This window comes from Arachis duranensis, chromosome 1 (genome assembly GCF_000817695.3).
Source record: "Arachis duranensis cultivar V14167 chromosome 1, aradu.V14167.gnm2.J7QH, whole genome shotgun sequence".
Classification (NCBI taxonomy): Eukaryota; Viridiplantae; Streptophyta; class Magnoliopsida; order Fabales; family Fabaceae; genus Arachis; species Arachis duranensis.
The window spans coordinates 37,811,880-37,829,681 of record NC_029772.3 but is presented as its reverse complement, the minus strand read 5'-3'; the positions used below and the strand labels follow the sequence as shown (position 1 = coordinate 37,829,681).

Genomic DNA, 17,802 nt, shown 5'->3' with positions numbered 1-17,802 from the left:
AATTTAAAAAAATAAATAAAAATAAAAATACACCACGGGGTACTGTTGAACAAACCTTGTTTGTTAAAGGTCGTTTAGGAGGCTTGTAACTTTTTTTGGGAAAGCAAGAAAGAATGACCATAAGGAGAAAAACCTCGATAAACAAGTATCCTTCAAACACAAGGCAATAACGAAGGAAAAAATAAAATTAATCAATCTCATTGGTAATGAAATATATTGTGCACTATGATAAGTTTTTAAAAGAAGTAAGACAAAGGGAAGAAGGAAAAGAGGATTCTAACCCCACTTTTCAAAAAAGAGAGAGAGAGACTTCCAATCTAGGTTTTGATTAATTTCAATGCAAGCTTCAAATATTTTCATACAATCAACAAATCATAAATCTTTACATTAGCAGATATAGTATTTGTAGAATAGACTAAAGCAGCAAAAAAATTCTGTAAAGCCAAAAGGGCTTGCCCCTGCAGCAAGGAGCTTTTAATTAATGTCAGAGCTTTAGAAAGAACTTTGTTTCTGACAGCCAGACCAACACTAGGACTGGATCTCTTGTCACTCATTAACGTGCAGCAGAGTTCAAGGGCAATAGCTGTCATATGTAAATCAGAATCACTAATTAGTCCCGAGAGTTCTACAATAATAACTTCATATGCAGAAGAACCAATCTTATCACCATATGCAACTATAATTGAATATAAGGTTCCTAATGTTGCCTACCTTAGTGCTCGATTAGCTTTCCGTAGAAATGCAGTCAAATCTGCTATTACAAGCTCCAGAACACGATAGATCCACCCGAGAAGTGGAGAAGCAGCAATGACAGCAAATGCCTTGACAGCTATAGGACTAGTTATCTCATTTCCCATTCGTTCAACAAGTACAGGAAGGCATGCTGGTAGTTCTTCATTTAGATGATCACCAAATGTTGACACAATGAGGCCAATGCAAGAGATGGCACACTCCTTAACCTCCTGATCCTGATCTTGGTTTATTATGCGCGACATAATGTCATTATAAATGGGATGGACATACGATCTGAAATCAAATCCAGATCCCTCAATGCTTGGGCGGACAACACGTACGAGTTCTCCACATACCCTCAAGGCCTCAGCAGTGACCTTATAATATCGCTCACCAACAGCTGATATAACAGGAGCAGAAAGAGCCTTAATATATGGGTGGAAAACATCAGGAGAGTGTGAAGATAATACCAATCTAGTAAATACGAGAGCTTCAATCTTCAAATTTGATGTAGATGATTTGTCATTTAATGCTTTTTCGATTCTTGGAATGAGTGACCCAATGTGGTCTGCAAGACAGTCTGGCAAGACAACCACCAGTTCTTTTAGAACAGAAAACGCACCAACCTTTGTCTTGATAGATTTCTCATGCAATTGCCTATTTATAGATTTGACAATCTTTGAAACTTCTTGCTTCAACAACCATCTAGGACTGGTTTCATTTGCATCAATCTGCCCTTTAGTTACATTGCCAATTTGACGCAAGAGCTCAATGAAAGTATTAAATACATCCATCTTGACATTTTCTTCTCTCTTTTTAAATCTGCCGATTAATTTGGGACATGCCTCATCATATAGCTTTGAAAGCATTTCAGGGCGAGAAACAATCAATGCTGCTAGGCATTTGGCTGCTGCTCTTCGAACTTTTCAGCTGATATCTCAATTATATCTAAAACTCCTGTATCTTAATTCTTAATTGCTTTTAACACAATCAATCAAGTAATAATACCATATCGGTTTTATTAAAACAATGATTATTTTTTTATGGAACCTAATGGAAAAAGAAGTAATGAGGTAATAATGTGCACAAAGAAAGTAGAGAAGTGAAAGAAATTGATACCCATCTCTGGTTCACAGAGGACAACGTCATTGTTCTGCTTTATGTACCTCTGCATCAGTAAGAAAATTAAAATTCCATAGAACCAAAACCAAAATTAACAATCAAGTAGTGGCACAATCACAAAATTAGCAATAGCAGGATGTGGACCAAAATCAGAATTCGATGGAACCAAAACCAAAATCAAGAAGAGGAAAACCCTAAATTCGGTAATTTGATAACAGCACATCACAAGAAATGAACCGAAATAGAACTTCCATGAAATTACTAGGAAGAAATAAGTAATAAAGAGCATCGAGTCAATTATCAAAGCCTCATGAAAGATGAAATACTAGAAAAAATAATTAAGAGTGAATACAAAATCGAAATCGAAAACATTATTGAGAGAGGATGTAATTAGAATAATTAGCATATAACAATGATTAAAGTAATTAGAACAAGAGGATGTGAATTTAGTTACAGATCTAAACGTGCAAAGTTAGAACGCAAATTGAGAAACAGATCGAGGAGGCGAAGGCACGTTAATGGATAAGGCAAAGCTACCAGAGCAAAAGCTCGTGGAAGGAGGATAAGCTCACAGGAGCAAAAATGGCGTTTTGCGCGGCGGTGACAGAAGCAGGTTGCGCGGCAGCGACGAATTAGTCCTCGCGTCGTCTGAGGCGTGTTGCGGCGGCGAGGATAAGCGAACGAGAAGAGGAAGAAGATGAGAGAATGACAGTGATTGAAATTGGAAGAAAAACCCTAGCGTTTCCCAACTTCTTCCGCTGTGAACAACTCCCCGATATCATGATCCGCTGTTCAGATAAGATGCATCTATAGTAACGAACAGCTCTTCTGCAAGTTGTAAGGTACAGGGTCCAGAACTTCTATTCTACTAGAATTTTCTGAATCTGAAATAAAAAAAAGGAAAAAAATTAAAAAATCAAAACTTAGAAGAATCAAAATCTAATTAGTAATTTTTAAAAAAAAAATGGAGTATATTTTATAATTATTTTAATAATGGTTAAAAATACTAATAAAAAAAGTAGGAATAAAAAATTCATGACAAAAAAAAAAAGGCTCAAAAAAAATCTTTTCTCGTAGGCTCACCAAACAAGCCGTTAGAAGGTTGCAATTTCCAAAGAAGCTCCGAGATAGAAACCAGAGAATGTTAAGTCTTTTTTTCCATTTGTTGAAGATTTTAGAGGAAGCGTAGCTACCAAGATGGAATGGAGGAGGCAACTTTTCCCCGAAGAAGAATATAGCCAAAATCACTTTCAAGACTGGCCTAGAGAATAGTTTCTCTTGTTACTCTGTCAGTGTCTCTCTTTGGTAAGGAAATGGGAACTCGATCGAATTTCTACAAGAACCCATCCATCTCTTACAACAAACACTTCAGTCTCTCTTCTGTTCTTCAGAACCTACAAGGTACACAAAACACCCCTTTCTACATTTTCTTTCTCCCCTTCCTTTCAATTCATCTATTTTTTTTTTCATTTGTCCAGCTTACAATACTGCCACCGGCAACGCTCCTCCATCCGATGAACCGCCATCTATTTCCGCCAGCTCCTCCGTCGAAAATACTCGCTCCCTCAAACGCCACCGCGATCCCAAGTCTCCGAAATCCCAGCCCGATTGCGATGTACCTAGCTCCATGTCACACCGCGATTACGTCCAAAAAAGAAGGTAATTCTCACTTTTCCTTCGTCAACCATGATTTCCTCAAATAAGCAGTTGTTGCCACCGTTGCTTCTTATGCATTAATTTTTTTATCCTATTTTTTTTTTGCTCTGAAAATTCGTGAATCACAATTTCTTATTTTATTTTTGGGTTTGCCAGGGACGAAGTTGATTCGTCTCGGAATTCCGATCGTGTAGAATTGACTGAAGATGTGTTGTTGGTAATTTCAATTACTGAAGTTTGATTGATGTCATGTCTTTGAAGATTGCCTGATTATTTAATTTTCTCCTCAAATTTTGCTTATTCATGTGACAGCACTGCCGGGGAAACCCTAACTCTGCTGTAGCCTTGGTGGATTATGCTAGTGAGTTTCTTGGAAAACTTTCGTTCAACTTTTTGCATTTTTTTCAATGACAATTTTTTTTTTGATAATTAGCATGTAAAAAATCACGTGATATTATTTTCATGATCATGCATACTAATTTTGTTGTTCATTAATTTCTTTTACCACTTTTCTGTCTTCGTTTTTTTGTTTCCTTTTTGGGAGAGGAATGCACCTATTGTTTATCACGTGTAGTGAGAAGTTTCATGATTAGTTGATAAAGAAATGTATCTTTTCTAACAAAAATTTATTGAAACATGCTATCATCTTGGAATGTATCTGTGCTTCTAACAATTCAATTATACTGATGGATAGGTGATGAAGGTAGCCCTTCAGACCGTCAAGAAGCACACACTCCTCCCGATACTACTGGTTTGTTTCTTCATTCTTAAGATTAAGTTTTGTATATTAAATTCCTCTCTTATTTACACTTTTAGCATTCAAGAATGCTTACATCAATTATGGCTTTGACTATATTCTTAAGACCAAGAAAAAGAATTTGATGGAATCAAAAGCAGAAGTGAGCAGCGCTTTCCTGTCAGTGGAGAACCTGTTTGTCTCATATGTGGCAGATGCGGAGAATACATATGCAATGAGGTGAGTTTGTGATCTAAATTATTCACTCTAATTTGTAGTTTATGGGCTTTTCTTATTTCAATGACAATTTATATAATTTTTTTTTGGCTTTCATAGACAAATGATGATGTCTGTAGCATGGAGTGCAAAAAGGAGCTTTTGGAAACTCTGAAATTGAATGAGGTACATCTATTATAATATTATTTATTTCTGTCTAAAAGTTCTAGCCATCATACCCATCTAATATTCTCTTCTTCTTTCATAATGTATTTAGGGATCCTCCCATATCCAAGTCAGACATTTCTCCTCATCTGGAATCAGTAATGTATTGCTGGAGCCTGTATTTAGTGATGATAACTGGGATTATGATCGGCATCGCTGGACAAAAAAGAGATCTAGCCTTTCAACATATGAATGGTATATATTTTCATTGGGAATTTAGTACTCAATACTTACGTAGTTAGTCAAAATGTCAGATGCTAGCAGTTCTGATTATATGCTTGAGAAACTTAAGAGATGAATATCCCCATCAATGCTTGCATATTTCATGCCCATGCACTTGAGTACCTTTGTGTTCTAATCCTTTTCTCATTTGGGCTGTGCGTATGGTTTTATTTTATTGTAGTTGGAAATGTCATAGACCTGGGCACCTAGCTGAAGACTGTCTAGTAAAGAGTTGTAGCCAGGTTTGTCATCAATCCCTTCATACACAAAAGTTCACTCCTTTCATCTTTCCTTTTTGTTTAAAAATTGTATAAATTATAATGGATAGTGATTAATGAATTATACTATTTTTATATACAGATCACACCATCAAGTAATAGATCTAGTTCCATTCCCAAGGATCTTCTTGGACTGTATAGAAGGTTCCAAATTTCTGTTTTCTGTCAGTTTTTGATAATGCAGTGTTCCCATAGTTGTACCATTTTTCCATTTAATCAGTTCTTAGGTTGATAATAGGACACATTATCAAGGATAGCTTTCAAGTATCTGTCTTTTTTATTATTGACCTATTCTTTTTTTGTCTAGCCTTTAGTCTTTATTTAGCCGACCCCACTTAGTGGGACAAGGCTTTGTTGTTGTTGTTGTTTAGTCTTTATTCAAATGATTTTCTGAAGTGCATGTTGAGTTTATGGAATGTGAATGACAAACATAAATTCTTTTAAAAATGTCATGTTCAGATTAATTTTGAAGTTGTTAATGTACATAGGAAAGCAAATTTTCCCTCCTCCTTGAGTACCTCTATCCTATCCTTATGAGGCTATGACTTCATCATACTTCCTAGGAGAAGTTTTGTGGTTGTTAAATGCTTCTGTATCTAGGTCAAAGGGAGTAAAGTTGTTGTTGACTTGTTGCCTGTATAGCTTGAAATTTGGATGTTGGAAAGTTGAATTTTATATCTTATGGTGACCAAAAAATGAAATTATTTTCGTGGTCCATACTTCGAGTGAATTAGTAGTAGTGCTTCTCATTTTGTATTGCATATTCTTTGAAGAGAATTTGTTATTGAATGATTTTTGGCATGCAAATGAAGTAAAATCAGCAGAATTTATTAATTTATTTATTTTTATTGATTTTATGTAGATGCCATCAAATTGGTAAAGACTTGTTGGCTGCAAACTGTAATGTGTGCCGTAACTCATCAAATTTGGCTACTTGCCTTGATTGTAGTGTAGTCCTTTGTGACCGGTAAGTTGAAAATTTGTACTCTGGCTACATTTCCTGTAAAATGTCTAAGGATAGTTATTTTCCTCTCCATGCCCCTCTTTTTGAATTAGATGATATTGCTGTGAAAACTACTAACTTATGATGGTAGTTGATGCTATGCTAGAACAAATGTGTTAGTAGTCAATAAACATAATTACTCAAGAGTGGTGAATTGAGTACTAACATTTTTAACAAATTTGCGCAAATAATAAGAAAAACAAATAGAGTTCATGTTTTTAAAAGCTTAAGGCTAATGATTATTTGATCCTTGAAAGATATCTAACATGTTTTGTGAAAATTTGTACTTTCAAAAACTTTTTCAAAAACACTTGTAAACGGAGATACTAAGTTTCTGGTTTTTAACAAGAATTATCTAAGTTCTAATTTACTAAATTCTTCGTAATTTTTTACTTGGTTTCTTGTTTCCTTTGTTGCATAAATCCTCATATACCTATAGTTGTTATTCACTAAAACTAAATTCTTGAGTTCATGCATATTTGTAGTACTTTTTATGTTGTGTGTTATCTTTTATTTTTACCCTATTTGGACATACTGTTGCTCTTGAGTGGTATAATATTTTGCTGCCATAGTTTTATGCATTTGTAGTTGGCATTAAGATGGATTATATTGTGATTTATGCTCCATTCCAATTAAATGAACTTGTGCTGAAATTTTGTAGTTCATACTACACCTTCTTGATGAACATTGTTTCCATAAAATAGATAGCATACAAACACGTAACGTGGTAGGAATGCAGATTTCAGTAGTTATTGCTCTAAGATTTTGATTTTCCAGGGCAGGACACTTGGATGAACATATAAAGACACACCCATCTCATCAAAAGTGTTACTCACACAAGCTAAAACGTCTGGTGAGTTACCATGCTTTGATTTAACAAGGGCTAAAATCTTACTTCATATGTACAAATGAATTTAAAATGCACAGCAAGTAACTCTGGAGTTGAATCTTAACCTAATCTAGGCCATGTAACCTTTTACCAGCCATGTTAACACTCTGAAAACTAATGACAGACCTAGGATAATTTGATTCATACATTTTTCTGCCTTATACTTATTTCTGTCTCCTTTGTCTGCACTTTCTGTCACTTTTGGCAAGTCCTTTTCCTCTTATTATTGTGCTATGCTTGATCTGATATACTCCGTACTGGGGCTTCTACAAGTCTTCTACACTCAAGAACAAACTGTCTGAGGCAAGATCTAACATTTCGCATTATATATAGGTAAAATGCTGCAAGTCAACATGCAATGTCACTGACATCAAGGATCTTTTGATTTGCCACTACTGCTTTGATAAAGCCTTTGAAAAGTTCTATGACATGTATACCGCAACGTGGTAAGCATTTCAAGTTCTGCATATCCAGATCCTCTTTCTTCTCTACTTCTGAAGTTCTGAATAAGTGATTATATTATATAAAACGCATTCCTGTATCAAATCATAATACAATGTCATGAAATGGAGTTTTCAAATAGTATTGTAATATAGTCGTCTTCTTTCGTGTTGTTGCCTTTACTTTTCAAAGGGTTTTCATGTGAAGAGCATTTATCGGGCAATAAATACATATCAAGACTAACTTTGGGTTTAAGATGGATCAGAATAGCAGTTGCCTATTCTTATAGTTTAATGCATGTGGTGAATATATAGATATTATAGTCTTCTGTTTAAATGTTTCCTTTGTAATGTCAGCTTCTGCCACCTTTCTTTTCTTATTCATCTAATATGTCCTGTTGCTTGTTCATATGCAGGAAGGAGGCTGGGCTTTCAATCATATGGGGTTCTATATGCTGTGAAGACCACTTCACCTGGTAAGTAATTCCTCTATCTCTATTTGGCGGTGTCTGATAAAATCATATGGGGTTCTTATATGCCTTCAAAACTGGTATTGGAGATATTTCCATCAGTGTTCATTGCTAGTAAGTAATCCTAGATTTAGGGATGTGTCATGCCTGTGACTCCCCTTAGCAGTCTTAAATCTTAGTATGCTTGACTTGAATTTTTGTAACATCATCGCCAATTTTATAAAAAATTATAAATAAGTAGTATCAAATTTTATGATAGGATACAATTTATGGTTTAATAACAGTACAATTTTTATCAAATTAAAGTTTTTTGGATTTTGATTTGTAATTCTTCTATGTGGACCAAGTGTTTCTGTTTCTTTAGTCTGATGCTAAAGAATTCTACATCCCGAAAAGGAATATTGCATCTCAAACATTTGTTGTTTTGTTGCGACTTAATATTAATTTTTTAATATACCAATAAGTTGGAAATGGATTTTGCTACTCCTATTTTGATAATGTTACTCTTTTTTATATAAATTTATGAAACATACGATGTAAAGAAATCATGTGTATAGTGGCGTTATAAAAAATGAGAGTGGTATTATGATTTCCCTCGTAAGTTCTGTTACTAATTTTTGTGGTATATAAAAGATATTGTAAACTGAAGAGATACTCCTGCCCAATCCTTGGGCAATTTATCTAAATAAATTATTTGAGAACTAATATTACCCAAATGTCCTAATTAGAATCAGGTTACATGTGTTTTCTTTTACGCATCTATATAATTTGCTGGACCCATGAACAAAACTACAAAAAAGAATGTAATTCGCTAAAGGCAGAAACGAATTAGGAGGATATTCTGTCTTGCTAATTCATTGGAGCCTGCAATGAATTATTTGGGAAAGCATGATTTGCAAGTAAATTATGAATTTTCCTTTCTACCAACATTGTCCTTCATTCTTATCTTTCGAAAGGGACACAAGTAACATAAGATGATTTTTTCATGGCTGCATTATATAAGTGAATATTTTAGTTTTTGGATATTTTATTTCCTCTCTTTCAAATTTTGATTTTTTTTTTTGCCAATTTTTCTTTTTTATGTTCATATAATGAATGTTTTTTTAAAAAGACCTTTTTTTTAGTGTTCTATGATGTATGAACAAAAAAACATGCATTAGAAAGTAGCAAAAACAATAAAAAAGGACCCACATGAACAAACTATACTCAAAACTCCATTAAAAAATAACAGCATACATCATAAAACACTAAAAGAGAGGTCTATCTAAAAAAACATTCGTTATATGAATCAAGAAAATACAACAAAGAATTGGTAGAAAGGTCAAAATTTTGGAAGAGAAATAAAATATCAAAAAACAAAAATATTTACTTATAAAATATGACCATGAAAAATTATTTTGTGTTTCTTGTGTCCCTTTCTGAAAATGAGAATGAAGGATAAAGTAGAAAGGAAAATTCATAATTCGCTTCAGCGAGCCACGAATTATGCTGCCCATAATAATTCGCTGCTGCCAACAACGAATTACTCATGAATTATGTTTCTCCAAGTAATTCGTTGCATCCTTCAACGAATTAGCTTGTGGCAGAATATCCTCCTAATTCATTTCTGCATCTAGCAAATTATGTTCTTTTTCGTAGTCTAGCGAATTAGTAATTCGTAAAAGATGTAACCTGATTCAAATTAGAACATTTGAGTAATATTGGTTTCCAAACATTTTATTTAGTTAAATTGCCCAATTTGAAACCTAGGTGAAAGTGCGTCTGTTGAGCACTTCCATCTTGTTTTCTACATCCACTATTTTTTTTTTTTTGTTCCTTTCACCTAACATTACTTTATCATGGATCAGGCACAGGATGAATTGTTTGAATGCAGATGTGGAAGTTAATGCATATATTTTTAAAAATGACGGTCGAAGAGGTAAACCTAGGCAACTTAGTGACTTCATTTTTTGATGGTCGAGACACTCGCTCAGTTTGTCCTGGAAGAATTTGAGCTTCACTTTGAAGAATGTGTGAGGTTTAAGGGACATAATGCAAATGTAAAGATTAAAAGATATATATAGAAAATACATTAATTTTGTATCCTTAGAAACATAATCATGTATCTGTTTTTAAATGGAAACGTATACATGTCTTTCTATCTTTCCAAAGTAAACTATCATTTTTATCCAAAAAAAATTAAAACGCTTATAAATTTACTCACGAAGGAAATTAACGCCTATATAGTTTGGTAGGTTTTGTATAAAGTTAGTTTCGTTCATTTATAGGTATATTTTTTACGTTTGAATTTTTGTGGAGTTAAACTTTAAAGAAGTCTCTGAAATTGGCTGTTTGTATCGAAGAGATTTCCAAGGTTCCAAATACACTATAAAGATCTTCAAGATTGAAAAATTGTACCATGTTGGTCTACACCTCTTTCTGTCTAATTACTCTTTACACTATGAGTGACTTAATACATCTCTTTAATGTACGAAGAGAAGATGTCACTTTATTTTTGCTGCTAAATGGTTGATGAAACGACATCGTTTAACCTTATTAATCATACATTTTTTCGTGGGACATAAGACATTTTGTTGTTTATTAGGTAGGGTTAAACGATATCGTTTCAACAAAATGTCTTATGTCCCACGAAAAAATGTATGATTAATAAGGTTAAACGATGTCGTTTCATCAAGCATTTGGTGTCAAAACTAAAATGACGTCATTTCGTCTAGTCTAGCGTGGAATGGTATATGTCCCGTCACTCGCAGTGTGACTAATAATTCGATAGAAAGAGAGTGAGGAATTAACGTGGTGTAATATTTTCAGGCAATTACTCAAGTAAAGATGGCAAAAATATCTTTTTTATGAAGATGTTTTGTTAAAAAATGTGACTTATTTATTTAGCTAAATTTTAAACAAAGACAATACTTTTATAACATATCAAAATTTAACCATACAATCTATTATCTAAGAGTTAAAAGCAAACATTTTCATATGAAGACAATTATAAAGTCTTCATAGTAGTATCTACCATATTTTTAATTTTAGGGATATTTATGGTGCAATTGAAATCTCAAACTTTTTTGATACAAAATTTTTAAGAATCACTTTTAGACTTAACTCAATATTTACGATTAAAAATAATAGTTTATTCTTTTGATATAAAATTAGGAGGGAGTGCGATCTTTTGGTGATGGTTTTGTTTACATTCTATCAATGTTCTCAAAATTGGATTGAACCGGCCGGTTGGACTAATTGAACTTAAAATCAGTAGCTAATTTGATTTGTTGATATACAAAAATGCCTATTTTAAAAAACAGAGTTGAACCAAAATTATTTAGTTTTTTTTTTTTTAAAAAAAAAACCTAAAACCTAAAGCCTAAAACAGAAATTTTTTCAATAATAAAATAAAAAAAATTTATATTTCCCTAAACATGATTTTTAGACTTTAATTTCCAATTTTTTTTTGGGCATTTAAGCAAGTTCACCAGACCCGACAAACTCTATAAAATTTAGCAAGTTCGCCTAATTCTCCGGCAAGCTCTATAAATTTTATAGAGTTTCCCTAACCTCCGACAAACTCTCTTTTAAGTTTTTTTGAATTTCAAGTTTTTAATCTATTATCATCATCTCCAAATAGTATATAGAGCTGATAATCTGAAGTTGAATCATCCATTATCTTCAAAACGATTTCAGAGCTTAATTTCAGAAACAATGGAAACAAAAAAAGAAGAAAGAGAACAGAAAGAGAAACTTACGTAAACGGCGAAGGAGAAGAAAGAGAGAAACGCACGAAAGAGATTACAGAAGGAATTCAAAAAAGAAAACGAAATCTTTTAAAAAAAGAAAGTTATATATTTGTGCGTTGATTGATTAAAAAATCTGTTAAGGAAGTGCGTGAAACATACATGTCATAAGAGATGCATTTTAGGGATTAAAAATTTTTAGGACTTGTATGGCTTGTATAGTGAAAAGGCTTGTACATGAAGATTAATCCTTTAAAACAACCCAAAATAAAAAAGGAAAACAATATATACCCTAATTTCCTCTTTGCTCCTTCACTTTTCAGCATCAAACAATTCAAACTCAGAAACAACTAAATAAGAGAAAACAAACACCAAAGAGACCCAAGCCATCATCCCCCAACTCTATAGTTGCCGTCCCCTTCTGTCCGTGTTGGCCAAGCAACTTCTTACCCTCCTCGCCGTGATGCGCGTAGTTCTTGCCTATTACGGTGCTTCTCGCGGTCTTTCTGTGTTGCTTTGTTTCTCTCCGTTCTCGCCGAAATTCTCGTAGGTGAGTCCTCTCTTTGCTGTGTTCTTGCTGCGTTGTATTCGTTTGTTAATTTGCTTAATTAAGTTCTTAATTTTTTTGTTCTTGTTCTTCCGGCGTTGAATTTTTTTTCACCTTCCATCTCCTAGGTTGCAGGAAGCCACATGGAGAGGCGACACAAATTGAAGACAGAGAAGAAGGATCATATTGATTTGGCATAGGTTACTTTGTACTATCACTATTTAGCCCCTTACAGTATCGTCTTAGGGTTTTCAGATTTCCCAATTACACCCGCTGACACACAACGTGTTCCAAACTAAATTCACAACAAAGTATTGCAAATTTGTTATCAATATCGTATCTCTCGCTGGGAAAATCGAAAGAGGCCTATCATCAAGCTCATAGTTCATCGATATTACAAATTTTACACCCAATAATCTGCAACCTTGGCAAGCTAAATCGTTAAGCCACCGAAAATGGGAGGCCATGGCGGCCTCAACATTCTCCCGCAGAAGCGGTGGAACGTCTACAATTACGAGAACAGGGAAAAGGTCCGCCGCGACGAGGAGCAAGCCGCCAGAGACGAGCAGATCAAGCGCGATGAGGTCAGAAAGCGCGACGCCGAGCTCCGCCTCGAGCGCCTCCGCACCGCCAAGGGTTTGGCTCCTCTCGTTAAGGCCAAGGCAGAGGAAGAGAAGGAGGAGGAAGAAGAAGAAGAACCGGAATTGAAGAATTCGGGTGACAACAGACACATTAACTTGTTCGAGGGAATTAAGATTTTCGATCCTGTACGAGAAACCGAGAAGAGGAAGGAGTTGTTAGGGGAAAGGGAAGGGTGGAAGAAGGAGAAGAGGATGAAGAAAGAAGAAGGAAAGTCCTCGGGGGTGGTGGTGGGTCCCGAGGATGAGAAGTATAGGTTAGGGTATGGGGTAGCAGGGAAGGGTGTGAAGATGCCTTGGTATCTTGAGAAGCGTAATGGCGACGATAAGAAGGGCGATGGGGATGATGGTGATGGGGAAGTGAAGAATGAGAACAAGAAGAAGAATGGGAGGAAGACTTTGGAGGAGTTGAGGGAAGAGAGGTTGAAGAGGGAGAAGCACGAGAAGGAGCGGGAGAGGGCGTTGACCGGGGAGAAGGGCCGCAGCAGCAGCAGCCATAGTGAGCGCCGCAGCGATAGAGATGTGTATGGGAACAAGAAGTTTAACAGGTGATCACATATTGACCATGTATTTAATGTTATGCATTTGGCAATTTTGTGTGAAGCTCTTTTAAATGATAAATGCTCTTGGTATGTCTACTACGACAAGCTTAGAAATTCAATGCTGTGTAAAAAGTTGTTGATTCAGTAATCTTGTAACATAAAAGAATAATGTAACGAATCAAAAATCAAAATTGGCTTGGTTTTCTTTCATCAAGTAATCTCGTAATTCTAAATGTCGAAATACAGTTAGGATCATATATTTCTAAAATAAAGTTACAAAATTAGCAGAGATATATGCCCCCCATTCAAATTTTGTATCTGACTTGCAACTGTTTTCTTGCTTGATCGTGCACAAGGTTCTTACTTCTGGGGTCTCACTATTGTAAAACATATTATGAATATGACATTGTCTATTTGAGTTTTTCAGGAAGTAATTCAGAATATGGCTGAGATCCTCAGTCCATCTTATTTAACCTAGGGTTTTTTTTTTCAATCTTCTGATTGGTTGCTGTTTCACTGGTCACTATTTGAATGGTGTCATTTTTTTTTCTAATATTGATTTATTGAATTGCTCCACATCTAAATATGATACTTAACATTAGAATTCATAATTTTAATAATTTTTAACTTACCCTTTGGACTTTTCCTTTCCAAAGTATATAGTCAGAGATATAACTGTAAAGGAATGTTGTTGGGTGAATGTTATGTTTGCGAAAATGGACTACTCGCCGTATTTCTTTCTTTACATTTACATATAACAGTGGATTATGTTTGATACTGACCCCAGGTGATGACAGGCCAAAAAGTGCACATCATACCTGATGTTATGAGATAACGATTTTATTGGTTATTCTGTTTCATTATTTTGTTTAATGAAAACCCATATTCTATTGTTTTACAGGCGATAATTTCAGTAAGTGACACAGATTTCCTTATTGATGCTTCCTCCCATGTCTTGTTGCACGGATCTCTGGATTTGCTCTGCCGGATATGGCCTTTGGGATTTTGTTCTTTTTGTTCTAGGGTAATTTCATTGCAAATTCGCAAATCACATGCAGTTTCTTGCAACCCACATCAAAGCTCCCACTTTGCTAAATAGACCCTGTAAAATCACCTGTCAGAGCTTGTGCTATTACTTAGACTCGAGTCCAGTGGAATCAAATTGCTTGTCCGAAGGGGAAAAAGAAAGCAGAATCACGTTATATTTTTTGGTTTGGAGTTTCTAAAGCTTTTAGATGAAGCTTAGTTTCGGTTATTGCCCCGTGTAGAAAGGATCTTCAAATTGCTTGAGCTTATGTGAAAAAGTGGGAAATAACATTGGTTGTTATTTTTTTAGTTTAGAGTTTGTCAAGTTTGTACCCGAGTTTTGATCATTAACTTGTATATGAAGAAACGACTGTCGTCTGTCAAAAAAAAAAAATTGTATATGAAGAAATGCTGATGATTAAAATAATGCAGTTGTTTTTGAAAATAACCTCTGACCTTGCAACGTGGGGTTTATACTACTAGAGAAATACTTTTATACTGGGAATTTCGAAAACCTTTCATACAAGACAATTAGGCATGCATTTTGGATAAATATTTGTTTATTTGTAGAGCATGCTATCTTTTATACGTTTTTTTTAGGGGTGTTTATGATTTGATTAATTCAAAAATTAAATCAGTTTTTTTTAACTAAAAATATAGTATTAGTTAATTAATTAAATTGGTTTTTTATGATGAAATTGGTTATTAACCGGTTAATGAAATTTTAAACCGATTTTTAATCGGTTATTAAAGTAAAAATCGATTTTTAAAAAATAATGTTTTATATAAAAAATCTGTTTTTTTTTAGTATAAAAAACCGATTTTTATACTAAAAAATTGGTTTTATACCATAAAATTCGTTTTTATATATGTAAATTTTACACAAAAATTAATATTTTTACATGCAAAAATCTAAATTTTTAAATCTTTTTTTAATTGAATTTTTTAATCTAATTTTTTTCTTTTTAAATAATACTAGTAACATTTGTAAATAATGAAATCTCTTCCATTGCTTTCGTTCCTTTTTCTTTCTTATCTCTTTTTAGCATTTTTTATAAATAATTTTTCTAATATAAATAATTTTCTTTCTAATTAATACGAGTAACTTTTTTTTATCTCCTTCTTTCCATCTCTCTCCTTTTCTCTCCCTCTCCTCTTCTCTCTTCCTTCTCTCCCTCTCTCTCCCCATGCTCTCTCCCCTCCTCTCCCTCTCTCATTCTCTCTCCCCTCCTCTCTTTTCTCTCTCTCCTTCTCTCTCCCCTCTATCCTTCTCTCTCTTTGCCCTATTTCTATTCCTCTTTCTCTCTCTTCTTCTCTCTCATATCCTTCTTCTCTTTTCTTATCTCTCTCCTTTTTTCTTTCTCCTCCTCTCTCTTCTTATTTCTCCTTTTTTCTTTCTCCTCCTCTCTCTCTTCTCTCTCGTTTCAGTGAGAAGAGGAGAAAAAAGATAAAAGAGAGATAGAGATTGAGAGAAGGTTGAGTGAGAAAGAGAAAAAAGAGAGTAAGAAAAGAAAGAGGAGAATGGAAGAAAGAGAAAGAGAGGAGAGGAGAGAGAGATAGGAGGGGAGAGAGAGAGGAGGAGGAGAGAGAGAAAAAGGGGAGATACAATTAGAGAGAGGAAGAGGAGGAGAGAGAGGAAGGGAGAGAAGGGAGGGGGAGAAAGAAGGTAAGGAGAGAGAGTTAGTGAGAGAGCGGAGAGAAGGAGAGAGAGACAGAGAGAGAAGGAGAGAAAGAGAGAGGGAGAGAAGGAGAGAGAGAGAAAGAGGGAAGGAGGGAGAGAAAGGGAGAGAAGGATAGAAAGATAAGAGATAGAGAAAGAAAGACGAGGTAGAGAGAGAAAGAGGAAAGAGAGAGAGAGGAGGGAGAGGGGAGAGAGAGAGAAAGAGAGGAAGAAAGGAAAAGAGAGAGATATGGGAGAGAGAGGAGGAGAGAAAGAGGAAAAAGAGAGAGAGAAAAACAGAGAAGGGAGAGAGAGAGGAGAGAGAGAGAGAGAGAGAGAGAAGAAGAAGAAGAAGAGAAAGAAAGGAGGGAGGGAGGGAGAGAGAAAGAAAGGAAGGGGGAGAGAGTGAGAGAGAGAGAGAGAGAAAGAGTATGTAATTTGGTTTTAAAATTAAGTTTTGATTTTAATTTGGTTTTGGTTTTGGTTAACCGATTAAAAATCGTTTTTTTTAATTTAGTTTTGGTTAACCAATTTTAAAAAATATGAATATAATTTTTAAAATTATTTTATTAAACTGGTTAACCATAATATAGTTATAATTTTTTAACCGTTTAACTACATTTTGATTTTTTTATGAACACTCCTACGTTTTTGATGAGCTTTACAAACATATAAATGTTCCATATGAATTTGTGTTCAATGGAACAAAAGTAATAATAGGATCATCATCCTTATAGAGTTATGGTTCTCGATGTAAAAACATGATAAAAACATAAAATTACAGTTCTATCTTTATTTCAATTTTTTTCCATTCTAACCAGCATTATTTATGAGAACCATGGTCTTCAAAATTGGATTGAACTGATTGGTCGAACTGGTCATACAATGAATCGATCGCAAATTTGATTTGGTCCTTATTTTTGCCGTTTTACTTGTTAAGTAATATGTTATGCTGCTTTTCATATATTCAAACTTAGAATAGCAAATTATAAACTACTATGATTTTGTATTTTATGTTTTAGAAAAGAAAAAAATAAAAAAGAAAAAGTGTAATTTGATGCAATTGATGATGAAATGAAAGTATCAATCCGTTGACTTTGAGTGATGGATAAATTTTTTTTTTGGTATAGAAATAAGGCATAAAATTTGAAAAGGAAATTAAATACATGCTAGTCACTAACTCTTCAGGAGAAATTTTCTCAAAGTGAAATTCTATCTCAATTATATGCTTTTGTGTGCTAGATAATCAACATGTCTATTATCTTCCCTGTATATATTTATAAAAGGAATGTTCGATTTTCTGTTCTTCCAGTTATAGATATTTTTTATAAGAGCATTTAGATGATTCTTTAAGTCTTTGAGATTGCTGAGGACCTCAATAACAGACTTAGTCACATTCCACAATTATCTTTTCTAAACCCATAGTCCCAGCTAGCTTTTGGTTTCTGTTCTATTTTTCATAATTCCACTTTAAATGTTATGCAATGGCGACGGAAGAAGTTATAGAGTAAGAACCTAATCTTCTTGATAATATTAAAAACTCATATGCAAAGGTTAATAGAAGTACAAAGATTAATTCATATATAAAATATTGCAAAATAATTGTTAGATACATTTATTGATCTAAATAGGGTAACAAAACTTTACATTCTAGCCGCAAATATACCAATAA

At 34.1% G+C, this 17,802-nt stretch overlaps 2 protein-coding genes and 1 pseudogene across 3 annotated transcripts; 2 read left to right on the top strand and 1 right to left on the bottom strand.

The window, feature by feature from the left end:
* Nucleotides 1–315: 315 nt before the first annotated feature.
* On the bottom strand, nt 316–1,906 carry LOC107486398 (cullin-associated NEDD8-dissociated protein 1-like; annotated as a pseudogene).
* Nucleotides 1,907–2,948: 1,042 nt separating this feature from the next.
* Nucleotides 2,949–10,144, top strand: LOC107485872 (uncharacterized). The gene is made up of 15 exons (XM_016106415.3): nt 2,949–3,255; nt 3,333–3,513; nt 3,667–3,727; nt 3,823–3,871; nt 4,205–4,261; nt 4,374–4,486; nt 4,583–4,648; nt 4,740–4,882; nt 5,091–5,151; nt 5,270–5,331; nt 6,050–6,154; nt 6,968–7,043; nt 7,413–7,525; nt 7,936–7,995; nt 9,837–10,144. The coding sequence occupies exons 1-15, from the start codon at nt 3,168–3,170 to the stop codon at nt 9,940–9,942; spliced, it is 1,341 nt and encodes a 446-aa protein (XP_015961901.1). The 5' UTR covers nt 2,949–3,167; the 3' UTR covers nt 9,943–10,144.
* A 1,878-nt stretch (nt 10,145–12,022) lies between these two features.
* LOC107485883 (uncharacterized) lies at nt 12,023–14,918 on the top strand. 2 transcript variants are annotated; one of them, XM_016106426.3, is made up of 3 exons: nt 12,023–12,267; nt 12,400–13,450; nt 14,346–14,918. In XM_016106426.3, the coding sequence occupies exons 2-3, from the start codon at nt 12,720–12,722 to the stop codon at nt 14,350–14,352; spliced, it is 738 nt and encodes a 245-aa protein (XP_015961912.1). In that variant the 5' UTR covers nt 12,023–12,267; nt 12,400–12,719; the 3' UTR covers nt 14,353–14,918. The 2 variants fall into 2 exon arrangements, with proteins under 2 accessions (XP_015961912.1, XP_015961909.1); XM_016106423.3 differs by having other exon boundaries at nt 12,393–13,450.
* The last annotated feature ends 2,884 nt before the right edge of the window (nt 14,919–17,802 follow it).